Here is a 13,907-nt window from a genome sequence, read left to right as displayed (position 1 = left end):
GACCTTCAGACAACACGACAAGTGACAGCAAGTCGACGGGTTGCTGGAGCTGCCCGAGACCAATTTTGGCTAAAGATTGTGCTTTTTTTGGGGGCTGCCGTGACTTTTGCCTGTCCCACCAAATTTCGCTGGTCACGATGGATTATGCTGATGGAGGAGAAGGGTCCGAGGTTGGGCGTCTTCGGTGCTTTTAAGAGCCGTTTCCCGGAAGTGAGGGGAAGAGGAGGTGTTGGAAGCGGGAGTCGTCTTTGAGCCTCTTTCTTGTCTTGAATCTTTTGTTGTGCAAGCGAAAACATCTTTTACGTTGACATACACATCTTCATCCACATCTCACAACCTCTATCACGACAATTGGACTTGTACTCGGCCTATCCTCGACCGATAGCAACATCTCCAACGAGCTGCGGAGCTTTGGTGATCATTCCGCCTCATTGAACATCACGACAACCTACAAAACACCAACACATAATTCATAAACCCACATACACAAATCACAATGTTGATGCCAGCGGGTCTCCTCGTCAACAAGAGCGCCATCATCACGGGCGGCACAACAGGCATTGGCCGCGCCATCTGCCTCGAGTTCCTCCGTCAAGGTGCCAACGTCGTCGTCAACCACCTCGGCCTCGAAAAGGACCAGAAGCATCTCGACTCGCTCATTGCCGAGGCCGATGCCATCCGGAAAGCGACCCCCACCGCCGGCCGCCTCGCTCACCAAGAGGGCGACGTCCGCAACCCGGACACGGCCACCAACCTGGTCAAGATGGCGGTTGAGCACTCGGGCCCCAGCAAGCGCCTCGATGTGTGCGTCTCCAACGCTGGTATCTGCACTTTTGCCGACTTTTTGACCCTCGAGTCGGATCTCCTCTACAAGACGGTGCGGACAAACCTTGATGGTGCTTTCTACGTGACTCAGGCCGCAGCACGGCAGATGGCCCTCAACCAGACACCCAAGGGCGGAAGCATCATCGGAGTATCATCCATCTCGGCTCTCGTTGGCGGCGGACAGCAGACGCATTACACTCCCACCAAGGCGGGTGTGCTGAGCCTGATGCAGAGCACGGCATGCGCACTGGGCGAGCACAACATCCGGTGCAACGCCCTCCTCCCGGGTACTATCCGTACGCAGCTCAACGACGCCGACCTGGCAGACGACAACAAGAGGGCGTACATGGAGGGCCGCATTCCCCTTGGAAGGACAGGCTCCCCGTCCGACATGGCCGGTCCCGCCGTCTTCCTGGCCTGCCCGGAGCTGAGCGGCTACGTGACGGGCGCGCAGCTGCTGGTCGACGGAGGACTGTTTGTCAACCTTCAGTGAAGGAGACAAGATTTAGCTCGTGGGGAGAAGTTTGGGGGAGGATCTGGAGAAGCGGAGAATAGTGGAGGAAACAGCGGGTTTTCCGTCTCTTCGTCAAGAGTTTCCCTTTCCCCCAGACATCATCAACTGCCGTGGAGAAGATCCTTTTTTCCTTAATTTCTTAGCGACGGTTTGACTCGTGGAGAAGATCAAAGGACACCAAAAGTACTCCGTACACAGTCCGTGTATACGGAGGAGACGGGGAGCCGGAGAGACGGCGATTGGCAATTCGGGCTTGACCGACTGCCGTGCGCAAACAACGGGGGTGTTGGGTTTTGACGGCGCCGGCTGTTTTGCCTCTTGTCCTGCCATGTGAAAAAAAGGACGCAACAAAGGAGAACAAAAATCGGATGCCGATCTTCTTCCCGATGTAGCAACGCCGGGGCACGTTGGGTCGGGAAAGAAAGTGACAGGAGGATTTTCTTTGTGTTTTTTTCTCGAATTCGCAAAAGATCTGACACGGGCCAGCACGAGGTATTTCAGGGCAGAGTGTGGCAGATCTTCTGCGCCAGCTCCGTCACCATGCCTTTCCCGTCACACCTTTTTTTTTTCACTCTTACCCTCCATTGCAGGCCAAGGAAAAACGTGAGAAATATCCCGTCTGATTCAGGGCAGGGTTTATTTTCTTTCTTCCTTGAGGATAAGCAGGAGGCATTGACTGATGAGCAGGAGAGGGGTGGCGGCGGGTAGGTATCTTTTGGACGGGAGTAGACCGAGGCCAAGGTACTGTACATCTGGCCGAAGCTACCTCCTCCTGTCCACACTCCATAGGTACTATTGTTGAATGTTGGTTCTCTCATAATGAAATCCTCCCCCCATTTATTATTACTGCAAGCTGCACCAATCTAGTGGTCTAGATTCCAGAACTTCACGGAGAAAACTGTGACATCACGGCCCGCCTTAAGCGCGGCCAAGAAGACAACCACCAAAAAAGACACCATCTCATACGCTCGCCCCTCCTCACCGTCTCGGCGCAGCACCGTAATAATCCAACCTGCATCCGTCGTCACTCGTCTCTCGTCCTCCACCGCAATTCTCTCTCTTCCCCTCGGCGCTGTACTCCATCAGCTACAGGGATGGTACAGGGAACAGCGTCTTTATCAATGCTCCCCTGCCCCGCGCCAGCAGCGCGCAAACGTTGATCGAGAACCGAGTTGAACGACACGCCCCTCATCCATGATCCTAGTTACCGACTCAAACAGTAACAGTTTGTCAAGAGGCCGCCGAGAGAGGCCGGGACGGGATCCAATGAGATGTAGAATTATCCTGCCGTGAATAAACGAGCAGAGAGGCAGTACAGCAACTGCATATCTAGCCTGTCAATAGCTCACCAAAGATGTGAGGAATGATGAAGATGACATGATGAGAGCTGACTTGAGCTCGGTTCGACTGAATTAGCAGCTCCGCAACATGGTACTGTAAAAGACCAGGCTGCCTCGATCGACGAACCCTGCCTAGAGGACCCTGCCCTGCTCGAGATCTGCCGCGATAAAGGGCAAACGCGAGAATGGCTATCTATTCACCGCGTCTCACTCTCACATGCTTTTCAGGGTCAAAGATTGACGGCGTCTTACACGTTGTGCAGCCGTTTGCGCGCGTTTCTGCTGTACAACGTCAGCCATTCCGATGCCGTGTCTGCTTGCGGGCGTCTATCATTCAGGATCATTCAATATGCTGTCTTGTTTTCGGCGTGCACTTCTGTAACACCGGTGGCTCTGGACGGCGACGTCTCGCAGTGACATGCAGCATGGATATTGGTCCCCTTTGCTGATGACCCCCCCAGCCGAATGTTCCCGGGCTAGGAGCACACAAGGACCCCCGATGGTGGGGCCGCACGGCGCGGCTGATAGGGCTCGGAGCCCGGTCGGCGGGTCCCTGGGCGGAGCCCGTTTGACGTCACTGTGGGCTCCGGACTGAAGCTGGGCGCGCATGGCGGTGGAAAGGGTACAAGAGATTTGCAGGCAGACGGAGAAAGCAACGAACCAATTTCAAGATTCCCGTCGGTCGTGTTGGGGGGCCAGCGGCAGCTGCATGCGTGGCTTGGCCGTTTCCACCGTCAATGGAGGGGAGGGCGTCTCGTCTCTGACGGTGACCGTATACTGTATGTAGTCGTCACTGGGTGCTTGACGGTGGATACTGTGCGATAGCGAATCCTTGCTTTCGTCTCCGCGGTTGGCGCATAGAGGGGCATCTGGCCCAGCGCGGAATGTCGTCTTGCAGTCCGTCCCTGTGGTTCGCGCCCGGCAAACAAAGAGGTCCCTTGAGAAAAGCCACGGCAGCAAGCCTCCTGCAAGCCCCCTTGCGCGAGGTCCCCTAGGTCCCCTGAAGGATTGCCCTGGGCTGTGCGTCCGAGACTGAGAGATGGCTGAAACAGCCGCACTGATTGGAGAGTTCGTCAGCTCGAGAGCCTCAGGGTCCACACCCAGTCTTTGAATATCGTTGCCCTTACAAGACGGTACCGTACCGTTCCCGTATCTCTCGAGATGCGATTCAAGGAACCCGAGAGTCAGCATGGGCGATGATCACATCGGCAACCCCCTGTTTGTGAGTACGTATCATGTCGCAAACCTCTGACCCGTGCATTGTTGTCCTGCCGTGCGGCCTCATTGCTTCTCGCCCAGCTCTGCTCGCATCATCGTATCGTATCGTATCGCAGTCAGGCTGCGCCATTTACACCCAGTAAGCCGTTCGAAAACGGGCGTTTCCCAAACACCTGGGTTCCTAGCCATGACGTCCAGGGGGTACGTTTGTGAGGTTGGCTAGTGCGGCGTCGGCGTTTGTGAAAATAATGGGCCGCCCGTGCCGCCGAGAGGGACGCAAGGTTTTGGGAGGACAAAGTAGCTGATACGAGAGTCATTGGTGATGTAACGTGTGGATGGCGAGTACCCACTACTGGGGTATAACCATGTGGCAGGTACCTTAATCGCCCAGCCCGCAAACGACACCGTCATCACGGCTAGTGGGAGGGAGGAAGGAAGGAAGGAAGGAAGGAAGGAGAGGCTTCAACCATGGATTGACGCACGCACATTGGAACCTATGGAGCACTATCCACATCTCCCCATCCCTTACCTCATACCCCGAGAGTTTTACTACCTTTACAATCTTTTCTGTGGAACCTGAATTGTGGATAAGGGGAGAAAAATATGGCTCGCCACGGTTCCATCAATGACTCGGATTGGAGACGATGCCCAAAACCTTAGCGACCAAGGCCATGTACGTATCCGCGGCCCATCACCGAGATCCAATGTCAACAGAACCGAGGCCAAGCAGGCAATCAAGATGACATGACGGATTGGATATCCACATTATCTGTCCCCTTCTTGATGTACCCTCAGGAGTACCATCAGCAACTCTTGTGGTGGAAGCTAAATCTATAAAACCCCAGATTTCTCCCACCGTTCTTGACGGTAGAAACCATCATTCTCCATCACATCCCCAGATTCCATATCCACCATCAAACACAATAGCTCGACCGACGAGTCATTACTTGATCTCTCTCTGTTTACACTCATAAACTACAATCTCTCTGCGTTCTTCTGAGCGCGTGCCTGAGCAGGACTTACCAACATCACCTTTACAACGCTCAAAATGTCTTCACAACAGACTCAGTTCTTCAAGGAGTCCCTCGCGGCTCAAGAGATCCTCTCTGCTAAGCAGGAGATCGACTCTCCCCTCGAGTCTCCCGATTCCATCCCCAGCTCTCCTGAGCTTGCCTCCTCCAGCTCCAGCGACAGCATCGCGAGCCTCGGAACTCCCGCCTCTCCCCTTTCCCCTCCTGTCGACAAGCCCGTGGCCGACTCCTTCGTGTTCGCCTTTGACATTGATGGCGTCCTCGTTCGTGGCGGACGAGCTATCCCCGAGGCTATTCAGGCCATGAAGGTCCTGAACGGCGAGAACGAGTACGGTGTTCAAGTGTAAGTCGCTATTCCCCTGCCCCTGCCAAAGCCACGATCCACCAACCCCGGATTTTTTCTGGGTCGGTGGTCCACATGAACAGGATCGTGACTTTTTTCCTGGGTGTTGAATTAGACACTAATGTACTTTTGACAGACCTCACATCTTCCTCACCAACGGTGGTGGCAAGACCGAAGAGGAGCGATGCGGCGACCTCTCTGGCCAGCTCAAGTGCGATATCAAGCCCGGCCAGTTCATCTGCGGCCACACCCCCATGCGGGAGATGGCTGAGAAGTACGGCACTGTCCTCGTCGTCGGTGGTGAGGGCGAGAAGTGCCGTCACGTTGCTGAGGGCTACGGCTTCAAGGACGTTGTCACCCCTGGCGACATCATCAAGCACAACTCTGCTACCACTCCCTTCCGCAAGCTCACCCCTGAGGAGCATGCCAACTCCCGTGAGCGTGATTTCACTGATGTTGTCATTGACGCCGTCTTTGTCTTTGCCGACTCTCGCGACTGGGCTGGCGATATCCAGATCATGCTTGATCTCGCCATGTCCAAGGGTGGCCGTCTCGGAACCCGCAGCGAGACCTTTGACGAGGGTCCCCCCTTCTACTTCTCCCACAACGACGTTGTCTGGTCCGCCGCCCACGAGCACGTCCGTCTCGGCATGGGTGCTCTCCGCCGCATGTTCGAGGTCACCTTCAAGGACCTCACTGGCGGTAACGGCCTCCTGCACACCCACGCCTTTGGCAAGCCCCAGGTTTCGACCTTTGAGTTTGCTTCCCGCCTGATGGGCCAGTGGCGAAACACCGAGCACGGCCTCGTTGCTCCTCCCGAGACTGTCTACTTTGTCGGTGACACTCCCGAGAGTGACATCCGCGGTACCAACGCTGTCAACGAGAAGGCCGACAACGACTGGTACAGCATCCTCGTCAAGACTGGTGTCTACGAGGAGGGTACCGAGCCTGCCTACAAGCCCCGCGTCACCGTCGACAACGTCCTTGACGCCGTGAACCACGGTATCAAGCGTGAGATGGAGAAGAAGAAGGCCATGGGCGCTTCCATCAAGTCCAACCTCCTGGCTGAGGCCACTGGCGCCACTGAGATCGCCGTGGACATGGACGGCATCACCATCTAAGCCGCTGCTTTTCCAGAGCGTATCTTCTTCACAATCATTCGACAATTTGGGACATCTTTACAGTTGCGTTTAGGGGTTTGGAAATTTTCCTTTGTCACAGCCATGCGAAATGACGCCTTCTTTTTATCTGTACACAACCATCTGCATTCACGACACTCTGCAGATGGCATCAGCGACACGCACTTTTGAACAGAAGAAGCATAGACACATCGTCCGGGATAGATTGCTATGTTGTTTCTAGATTGAAAGGCTTTTTCTTTTGGGCCTTTTTAGCTAGCTTCTCATGATGCACCACCTCACCCTCTTATACCCTGATGAGCATCACATCAATTCAGATAGAATACAGCAAAAAGATAGAACGAGAAAGCAGAAGCTTCTTACTTCAATTATTGGTTCATGACTGCGAATGTTTTCAGCTTGCCTCGAGCACCTGTCTCTCTTGTTGCCCTTGAATGCTTCCAGTTCCGAAGCAAATTCAACAAGTCCAGTATCATCTATTGTCGATCAACTTAACAGCGTGTCGATATTAGCTGTCCTTTTCCCCTTTTCACTGTAGTTGTCATATTAAGAAAAGCCCGCACAGCTCATCAAACACTGTCCCAAAAGTCCCTCACTCGGAAACGCCAATACCTGTCATGCCAACTCGATTTCTTACTCATACTGGCCTCTTGACACTGTCCTCATAATACCGCATTTCATCCCTGAATTAATCCATGCAGACCGAAATCCACAATTGTGCTTCAAAATGTAGCACAAGTTGGCGCCCGGGGATGTGAAGTTGTATGCAAGGCCAAGGATATACCTGCAACTTGGAGAGGTGATGGGTTCTCCCTCCTTCATGCTCCCCAGTTTGACCACCCCGTCTCCACTACATGGAGTCCTTATCTTCACAGCCTGCCTCTACATTATCCACCTGGTAACTTCGGCGTCTTACCCAGTACAGCATGAACCCCTACGTCAGCCCTGGGGGAGAAGCAGGCAGACTGTGGCAGCTTACTCGTATGTCATTGCACATTGTATAGATTCACTCCCCGCCGCCCTCAGCCGTCTCTGCGCCCTGGCTTGCGCTCGCATCACCGCCCTCCTCTTTGAAAGTGAAGCCTCCCCACTGTGAAGTGGCCGCCCAGCCAGCCGCCTCGACGACACCTTGTCTCCGGCCCCTCTGCTCCAGGGCCTCCTCGGCGCTGATGCCAAGTGAGAAGCCGCGGACGTTCTCGCGATCGACCCGTAGCCAGCCCTTCCAACTCGCAGTGACGTCTCCGGCGCCATGTCCTCCCACGACGACAGTACCCCACCACTCGCGCCCGGCGCTGGCCTGCGCTGTGTCGCCGTAAAGTAGGACGCCCTCGGCTTCGGCTACCAGAGCTCGCAGTTGTTCCTGGGTACCTCGAGCCGGTCGTTGTACGTAAACATGTCGTGTGTGAGACGGGGGGCCGGTGAGACGAGTAGCATCAAAGCGACCCTCAAGATCGATGACAAGGACGACGTAGAAGTAAGGAGGGCCGATTAGGGTGGATATCAGCTTGTAGACGAGTGGCAGATGGCGGCCAGAGATACTGATACCAGCAGCTTTTGTGGCTTGGAAGTGACGGGCGGCGATTTCGTCGAGTGGTTGTATATGTGTGAGTTTTTGAACATGAGATTGAGGTTGAGTCCGAGGTCGAGTGCCTGGTAGTGTTGGATCCAAGGCAAGTGCTGAACGCAGGCCATGGAGTATCTAGCAGGTCTCTTAGTATCTTATGTTCATAATGTGAGAGTGAATGTTGGAAGCAAAAGTATCAGCGCAAATGTGTGTCAGTTGTCACTCCTTTGTGTACTGAAGTTAGGTGTGATGATAGAGCAGGCTCTTGAAGGAACTCATGTACATGCGTGGCTCTGAGGTGCCTTCCTGACCTGTATAGTTTGAATGAGAGAAACGATATATGTACAAAATGAGCAAACGAAAACATATTCGAGCGTGATACAAGATGAATGATTGTGAAGTGTGTTGATGATATGTTGGGGTTGGACGTGGATAACCAAAAAGGGCAAAGAGCTCAGGCCCGCCAACCTTCAAGTTCTTCAACTCACCTCTTCCAGACTCGCCTCTTCAACCTCGCCCAACAGCCGCGCCCCAGTCACTGCCTCCATCTCAACGGATTCCAAAGGAGCCTTTGCGAGAGACGTTGTTCGACTAGTCGCCGTTTGCCGGCCTGTGTGATTGTCTCAAGATGGGCTACCCGTGCCAGGTCTTCCACGCCTCTGAGCTGCCCGAGCGTGTCCAGACCGATCTCAAGGGCCGCAAGCGCAAGCTGGAGAGTGGCGTGCGCAACGTCGACCTCACCGGATGCGAGCTCCTCGAGATGCTGCAGTACAAGTGTGAGATCAAGGAGCCCGTCAAGTGGGATAGCCCTGTGCAGTGCTATGCTGTCGATCGATTATTCCGGAAGTGAGTCTTTTGCCCCCGCTGCTGCTGACTGGCTTCACACGTTGTGGCGTCGAACTTGCGCTTTTGAGTGATGACGATTTTTCTGACTTGTTGATTGCGGTAGATGCAAGGATCGAAAGGGAACGTTCATGGTTGAGACGACAGCGTGGGAGGGGAGAGATTATCCAGAGGCCGGCAGCACCGGTCAGAAAAATGACGACAAGAAGGACGGCAAGGACAAGACGCCTCCGCAGCATTACCAATGGTCGTCGAGTTGGCATTCTCCCGACTCAGCTCGGTAGTGAATTTCATTTATGGGTATTTATTATAATCGAGCCCATCAGCCGGTGTTTCATTGGCGAGTCTGGTGGTATGTCGTGAGAGCCGGCAGTCTCCGTCGTCGCGTCTTTGCAACCTCAAGATAATGCGATACAGCCATGGTTCCCGGCACGCTTCAGCAACTATTATAAGCGAGCAGACGGAGAGAACTGGTTTATCTACGGACAAGTCTTGGTATCATGCGAGTTGTTGCATCAACCGCAAGCATTGAGTCATGAGCAACCTGCTGGATGACGGATTGCCGAGACGACCTCAACGAACATTACCACTCTACGGACAAGCTCCTGGTACATATGGGAAGCTATGGATTCACCGCCGTTCAGCAAGGCAAACCTTTTGGCGACTTAAAAGATGGATCGCTGAACGATTTTGGATGAGCCGAGGATGGAGGGACCTTGAATGGTCTGAGGTTCGTCGAGATGCATGAATACGCAGTGTAACAAACATCCCCCCCCCTCACACGTCAATGGCACATCAAATAAGTCAAAGCACATGTCGACTCGGTTGCCCTTGCCTATAACTACAGATTGTCCGGCGACCGTTTCAGATGAAGCCTTGGTATTCTGCTGCTGCTCTCTACCCCAGCTACACGACAAACGGATAACGTTGACGAGCCTGTTGTTTCCTCCTCGCTCTAAGTGCACACCATGCTCATTGCCCCTGAAAATGCCCTAGTTCGCTTTTCTCTAGTTGTCCTTCTGAGCGGCCCGCTCCTCCTCGCGCTTGATGTAGAAGTTGTCGCGGGCGTTGGTTCGGGGCACGTGGAAGCCGTACCTGCGTCGTCGTGGTCAGTCCCGTCCGCATCATATCGTCCGTCGTTCGTGGTGTTCTTACCAGAAGAAGTTGGCCATGACGAAGCCAGTGCCTGTGACGATGCTAGTCAGCCCAGTTGCTCCCCACCAACCACATCACGCGAATTGTCAGCGCCCTCCGATTGTTCCTCCTCTTTCCCAAAAACAATTCGCAATTGATCCAATTCGACCGGGGGACGAGTGTAATTCGACGTACCGAGGGCGATGCTGAGGTCCAGGACGAGGTTTCGTCGGAGCATCTATGACAGAGTCAGTCCACGAAAAGCTCTACCAACCGGGAACCGGGGGGGGTCGAATCGGCTCCTCTGGCCCGGGTAGCGCCGCGGGCGCGCGATGCCCAGCCATTGGGTCGGGGAAAACGTACACCAGTGATGGGTCGGACGGCCATTGTGACTGAGATGGATTTGCGAAGCTGTTCGGGCGGCGGAGGGGAGAGTTTGGGGCGGATTGGCGGGAGTTTCGATGTGGTCGAGAGGTTGCAAGTTGATTCCGAGGATGGGCTGATGTTAATCGCGCTAAGCACCCGAGTCACGTGAACCCACCTAAGCAGAGCACCCGGGAATGCCTCTTCGTTTGTCTTCGGCTGAACCCCGGCCAATGGCGTTTGCGGAAAAGAATCTCGCCCATCAAACGCCGCTCGACTCGACAAAACCCGTGAGAGTGACCAAGGGACTTGTTGGTTTGCAGATATCCACAGCTTCTGCGACCATGAGTCTCCGACTAGCCACCCGGCGGCTGGCGGTTACAGGTACGGATCTTACTGGTTTTGCCCTCAATGGGGTCAATTGGCCTTGACAATCCAGCTAACCACAAGCTTCAATCTATATAGCCAGGCCCGCGAACCCTGTATCAAGCACACCTACCCCCCTCTGGTCAGTCGGCGTCGGACCTTCGGTGCAACGACGACACAAATGGGCCGCCAACATCTTCAAGGGATGGGGTAAGCCCAAGAACAAGGACGCCGCCTCCTCCTCCACCGCGGACCCCGTGACCTCGCAGCTCGACGACCCCAAGAGCCGTGAGCAGTTTCTCGAGAAGAGCATGTACAGCGGTGTCGAGGACAACATCTTCCAGGACGAGATTGAGGCTCCCTCCAAGGGCCGTCCCGAAGCCGCTCCGGGAGGCGCCGAGGCCGAGCAAAAGACGAAGGAGAACATGGCCTTGATCGTGGATCCCGACCCGAGGAGCCGTATCCGCTGGCAGCGCAAGAAGGTGATCAAGATGGTGCAGAACAATGGCCGGATGACCAAGGAGGAGCGAATCAGGATGAACGAGCGGGAGCTCCTGCACAAGAGCGAGTTCATGGCCACCAGCGTCAAGAAGCTCACCATGCTGGCACGCCAGATCGCCGGCAAGCCCATCGACGAGGCAATTCTGCAGATGAAGTGGTCCAAGAAGAAGTTTGCGGCCGAGATCCGGTACTACCTCGAGGAGGCCCGCGACCTGGCCATTGCCCAGCGTGGCATGGGACTCGGCAAAGTCAACGGCGAGACTCTTGCGAAGCCGTTAAAGGTCCAGACGCAAAAGGGCAAGTTCCTCGAGATTGAGGATCCCACGAGCATCTACATTGCTCAGTCGTGGGTTGGCCGGGGTCCGTGGCGAGGAAAGAAGATCGACTACAAGGGTCGAGGACGAATGGGAATTATCAGACACCCGAGCACAAGTACATTTCCCAATTCCGAAAACACAATCTCACATTTATGCTGACTGATTTTCTAGGCTTCACGGTTTTGCTCAAGGAGGAGAAGACGAGGATACGACAACATGAGGAGCGCACTGCCAAGGAGCAGCGCAAGGGACCCTGGGTACATCTGCCATCACGACCAGTATACGGACAAAGGCCATACTATGCTTGGTAGACAGACTACGCTCAGTAGCTGGATGCTGAAGAGATCCATGGAAAACCAAGGTCTCGGCTGTCGAGCCTTTCATGCAATCTCTCATAAAAACGTGTAAGATACGATAGATATGTACAATGAATGGGATGTACACTTGTTGATATCAAACTGCATCCGAGCGAGCTCAAATGACTCAAAGTTTAAACATTGGATAGCATTTTTCTTCAATTCCCGCTCCCAAAGATAAAGTGATGGTATCCGATCCTTGAACAACCCGGTTCAACGCCATTTAATTTGAAGAAGATAGTCAGGAGGCAAGTATCCCCTGAGAAAACTTGCCAAACAAGAATTTTATGCGGTTGCGCTGATCAGACCAAGTTTGTAGTCTCACAATCAGGACTCGTTGGTTCCCGTATCATGACCAGCCCCTTGCTGGGTATCAAAAACAACGCATCAAAGTGTCATGAGTGCTAAGTGGTTTCCGTGATTCCAGTCCAAATTGCTGAACCTCCTATTCTCACACCATGGTTCGCGGCTTTTGTCGAGGAAGCATGTCCTCGTACCGGTGGGACATCATCTCAAGATCATAACCACCCTTCTCAACAATGGATCCTTGATCGGCCGAGTGGTAGTTGGAACCGCCGGCAGGCATTGGGTGGGAGATGGCTGTGTTTCCACGTGGCAGGTTGTTCCGCTGGCTTCGTCGTCTCCAGAGGAAGCATAGCGCGATACCGAGGAGGGCAAGGACACCAGCAGTAACTCCAATACCAATGCCAATTTGCGCAGACTTGGACAATCCACCAGATCCAGATGACTCTTCTTCCTTGTCGTCTTCGTCGGAAGAATCAGAAGTAGCACCAGCACCGGCAGCTCCCTCGGTTGTCGAGGCCTTGTCGGTAGCCGAGGCGGAGGCGGAAGTGGTAGCGGAAGCAGAGTCCGTGGCAGAAGTAGCCTCCTCAGTAGCCTATCAACCATATTAATTAGTTTGATCCCGTTGCCATAGAAAACCGGCTCCTTACGGTAGACTCAGCTTCAGCAGAAGTCGAAACAGGGACAGACTCGGCGGCAGAAGAGGTCGTCTCTTCAGGCGCGGCTGATGAAGTAGGCGCGGCCGAGGATGAAGCAGCCTCAGTGGTAGCAGCTGCTTCACTAGTCGAAGCAGCAGCCTCAGATGTTGTCGCTGGGGCGGAAGAGGCTTCAGTGCTAGCACCTGAAGTGGCCGCAGGGAGTTGGACTACCGGTAGGCCTTGGACATGTCAGTTGTTGCCAGGCAATAGCTGATGAGTATGAGCTTACCCGCACAGAATCCACTGGCCAAGTTGCCAGTAATGTCGGTGTCTGCGACACCACATGGTCTGGCGCACTCAGCCATGCCTTTGGCAAATTCTGTGGATGCGCAAATGCATGAGGCCGTGTTATCTGGGCAGTTATAAGCAGCATTTGGTGCTTGCAGCCTGCCAACACAATCCGTCTGCGCCAAATGATTAGTATGCGCGATTAGGTCAGGTCAAGAGGCTGGTTGTGTATAACCAGTGGCGCTTTGAGCACTCACAATACAGGCGGTAGAATCCTGAGCGTTAACACCAAGTGTCTGAAGGGCGCCCAGCGCCACTAGGGTTGAAAGAGAAAAGCGCATCTCGACGGTATGTAATGAGGGCTATATCTCATTACTTGGGAATGTCGCGAGCGAACAGTGTCGTAAGGACCTCAACCAAAGCCGGACGTTGAAGTGGTGGATAGGTCCGAGTCGAGATGTCGTTAACGAAGGTGGTGATAGGTGCCAGCGGTAATATCGACTCCAAGTAGAAGAGGAAAGTGGCGGTAGAGGTCGCAGCCAGATCCCAGTAGGTTCGCCGAGGTGCGTCGGAAGTAAGGTCCTTGAAGTAGAAGAGGATAACGAGAGCTCGACAGTGTAACAAGGGGACGTGGTCCAACGTGGCACCCGATGCAGCAATGGAGGATCAGATGCAGGATGCCGAGGATGAATACGAAGCTGAGGTTGCAGCTGGTGTGAAGGAATACGGCTGCAGTGGTGTAATCGGCCAAGCACAGGACAAAGTCAAAAAGAACTGGAAGTCGAAGAAAGCGAAGGAGAGACGAGGTAAGCTGCGAAAGAATA

At 54.2% G+C, this 13,907-nt stretch overlaps 6 protein-coding genes across 6 annotated transcripts; 4 read left to right on the top strand and 2 right to left on the bottom strand.

Moving 5' to 3' along the window:
- Nucleotides 1-496: 496 nt before the first annotated feature.
- Nucleotides 497-1,318, top strand: NECHADRAFT_41350 (uncharacterized protein; the record flags this gene model as incomplete). Its single annotated transcript, XM_003051041.1, has 1 exon — nt 497-1,318. One exon carries the CDS (start codon nt 497-499, stop codon nt 1,316-1,318), a length of 822 nt encoding a protein of 273 aa, XP_003051087.1.
- A 3,384-nt stretch (nt 1,319-4,702) lies between these two features.
- NECHADRAFT_69202 (uncharacterized protein) lies at nt 4,703-6,797 on the top strand. The gene is made up of 2 exons (XM_003051040.1): nt 4,703-5,271; nt 5,408-6,797. The coding sequence occupies exons 1-2, from the start codon at nt 4,946-4,948 to the stop codon at nt 6,390-6,392; spliced, it is 1,311 nt and encodes a 436-aa protein (XP_003051086.1). The 5' UTR covers nt 4,703-4,945; the 3' UTR covers nt 6,393-6,797.
- A 1,679-nt stretch (nt 6,798-8,476) lies between these two features.
- Nucleotides 8,477-9,183, top strand: NECHADRAFT_100452 (uncharacterized protein). Its single transcript, XM_003051039.1, has 2 exons — nt 8,477-8,820; nt 8,924-9,183. Exons 1-2 carry the CDS (start codon nt 8,603-8,605, stop codon nt 9,099-9,101), a joined length of 396 nt encoding a protein of 131 aa, XP_003051085.1. The 5' UTR covers nt 8,477-8,602; the 3' UTR covers nt 9,102-9,183.
- A 439-nt stretch (nt 9,184-9,622) lies between these two features.
- NECHADRAFT_73669 (uncharacterized protein) lies at nt 9,623-10,414 on the bottom strand. The gene is made up of 4 exons (XM_003050658.1): nt 10,315-10,414; nt 10,147-10,189; nt 9,973-10,003; nt 9,623-9,912 (listed from the first exon to the last, which is right to left on the bottom strand). Exons 1-4 carry the CDS (start codon nt 10,336-10,338, stop codon nt 9,825-9,827), a joined length of 186 nt encoding a protein of 61 aa, XP_003050704.1. The 5' UTR covers nt 10,339-10,414; the 3' UTR covers nt 9,623-9,824.
- A 244-nt stretch (nt 10,415-10,658) lies between these two features.
- On the top strand, nt 10,659-11,809 carry NECHADRAFT_93451 (uncharacterized protein; the record flags this gene model as incomplete). The annotated part of the gene is made up of 3 exons (XM_003051038.1): nt 10,659-10,698; nt 10,780-11,613; nt 11,670-11,809. 3 exons carry the CDS (start codon nt 10,659-10,661, stop codon nt 11,807-11,809), a joined length of 1,014 nt encoding a protein of 337 aa, XP_003051084.1.
- Nucleotides 11,810-12,305: 496 nt separating this feature from the next.
- NECHADRAFT_80220 (uncharacterized protein) lies at nt 12,306-13,424 on the bottom strand (the record flags this gene model as incomplete). Its single annotated transcript, XM_003050657.1, has 4 exons — nt 12,306-12,752; nt 12,808-13,034; nt 13,085-13,259; nt 13,341-13,424. The coding sequence occupies 4 exons, from the start codon at nt 13,422-13,424 to the stop codon at nt 12,306-12,308; spliced, it is 933 nt and encodes a 310-aa protein (XP_003050703.1).
- Nucleotides 13,425-13,907: the final 483 nt, after the last annotated feature.

The sequence above is a fragment of the Fusarium vanettenii genome, assembly GCF_000151355.1.
Source record: "Fusarium vanettenii 77-13-4 chromosome 5 genomic scaffold NECHAsca_5_chr5_3_0, whole genome shotgun sequence".
Classification (NCBI taxonomy): Eukaryota; Fungi; Ascomycota; class Sordariomycetes; order Hypocreales; family Nectriaceae; genus Fusarium; species Fusarium vanettenii.
Note: the sequence above shows the minus strand (reverse complement) of the source record. Positions and strands in the feature narration are given on the sequence as shown.

What these genes read in the sequence shown, in the direction of transcription:
- NECHADRAFT_69202 (XM_003051040.1), top strand. Translation starts at nt 4,946, where the DNA reads ATGTCTTCACAACAGACTCAGTTCTTCAAGGAGTCCCTCGCGGCTCAA. An exon ending in AACGAGTACGGTGTTCAAGT is followed by an intron (nt 5,272 to 5,407) that starts GTAAGTCGCTAT and finishes TACTTTTGACAG; the next exon opens with ACCTCACATCTTCCTCACCA.
- NECHADRAFT_100452 (XM_003051039.1), top strand. Translation starts at nt 8,603, where the DNA reads ATGGGCTACCCGTGCCAGGTCTTCCACGCCTCTGAGCTGCCCGAGCGT. An exon ending in GTCGATCGATTATTCCGGAA is followed by an intron (nt 8,821 to 8,923) that starts GTGAGTCTTTTG and finishes TGATTGCGGTAG; the next exon opens with ATGCAAGGATCGAAAGGGAA.
- NECHADRAFT_73669 (XM_003050658.1), bottom strand. Translation starts at nt 10,338, where the DNA reads ATGGCCGTCCGACCCATCACTGGT. An exon ending in CCGTCCGACCCATCACTGGT is followed by an intron (nt 10,190 to 10,314) that starts GTACGTTTTCCC and finishes ACTCTGTCATAG; the next exon opens with ATGCTCCGACGAAACCTCGT. An exon ending in GGACCTCAGCATCGCCCTCG is followed by an intron (nt 10,004 to 10,146) that starts GTACGTCGAATT and finishes GCATCGTCACAG; the next exon opens with GCACTGGCTTCGTCATGGCC.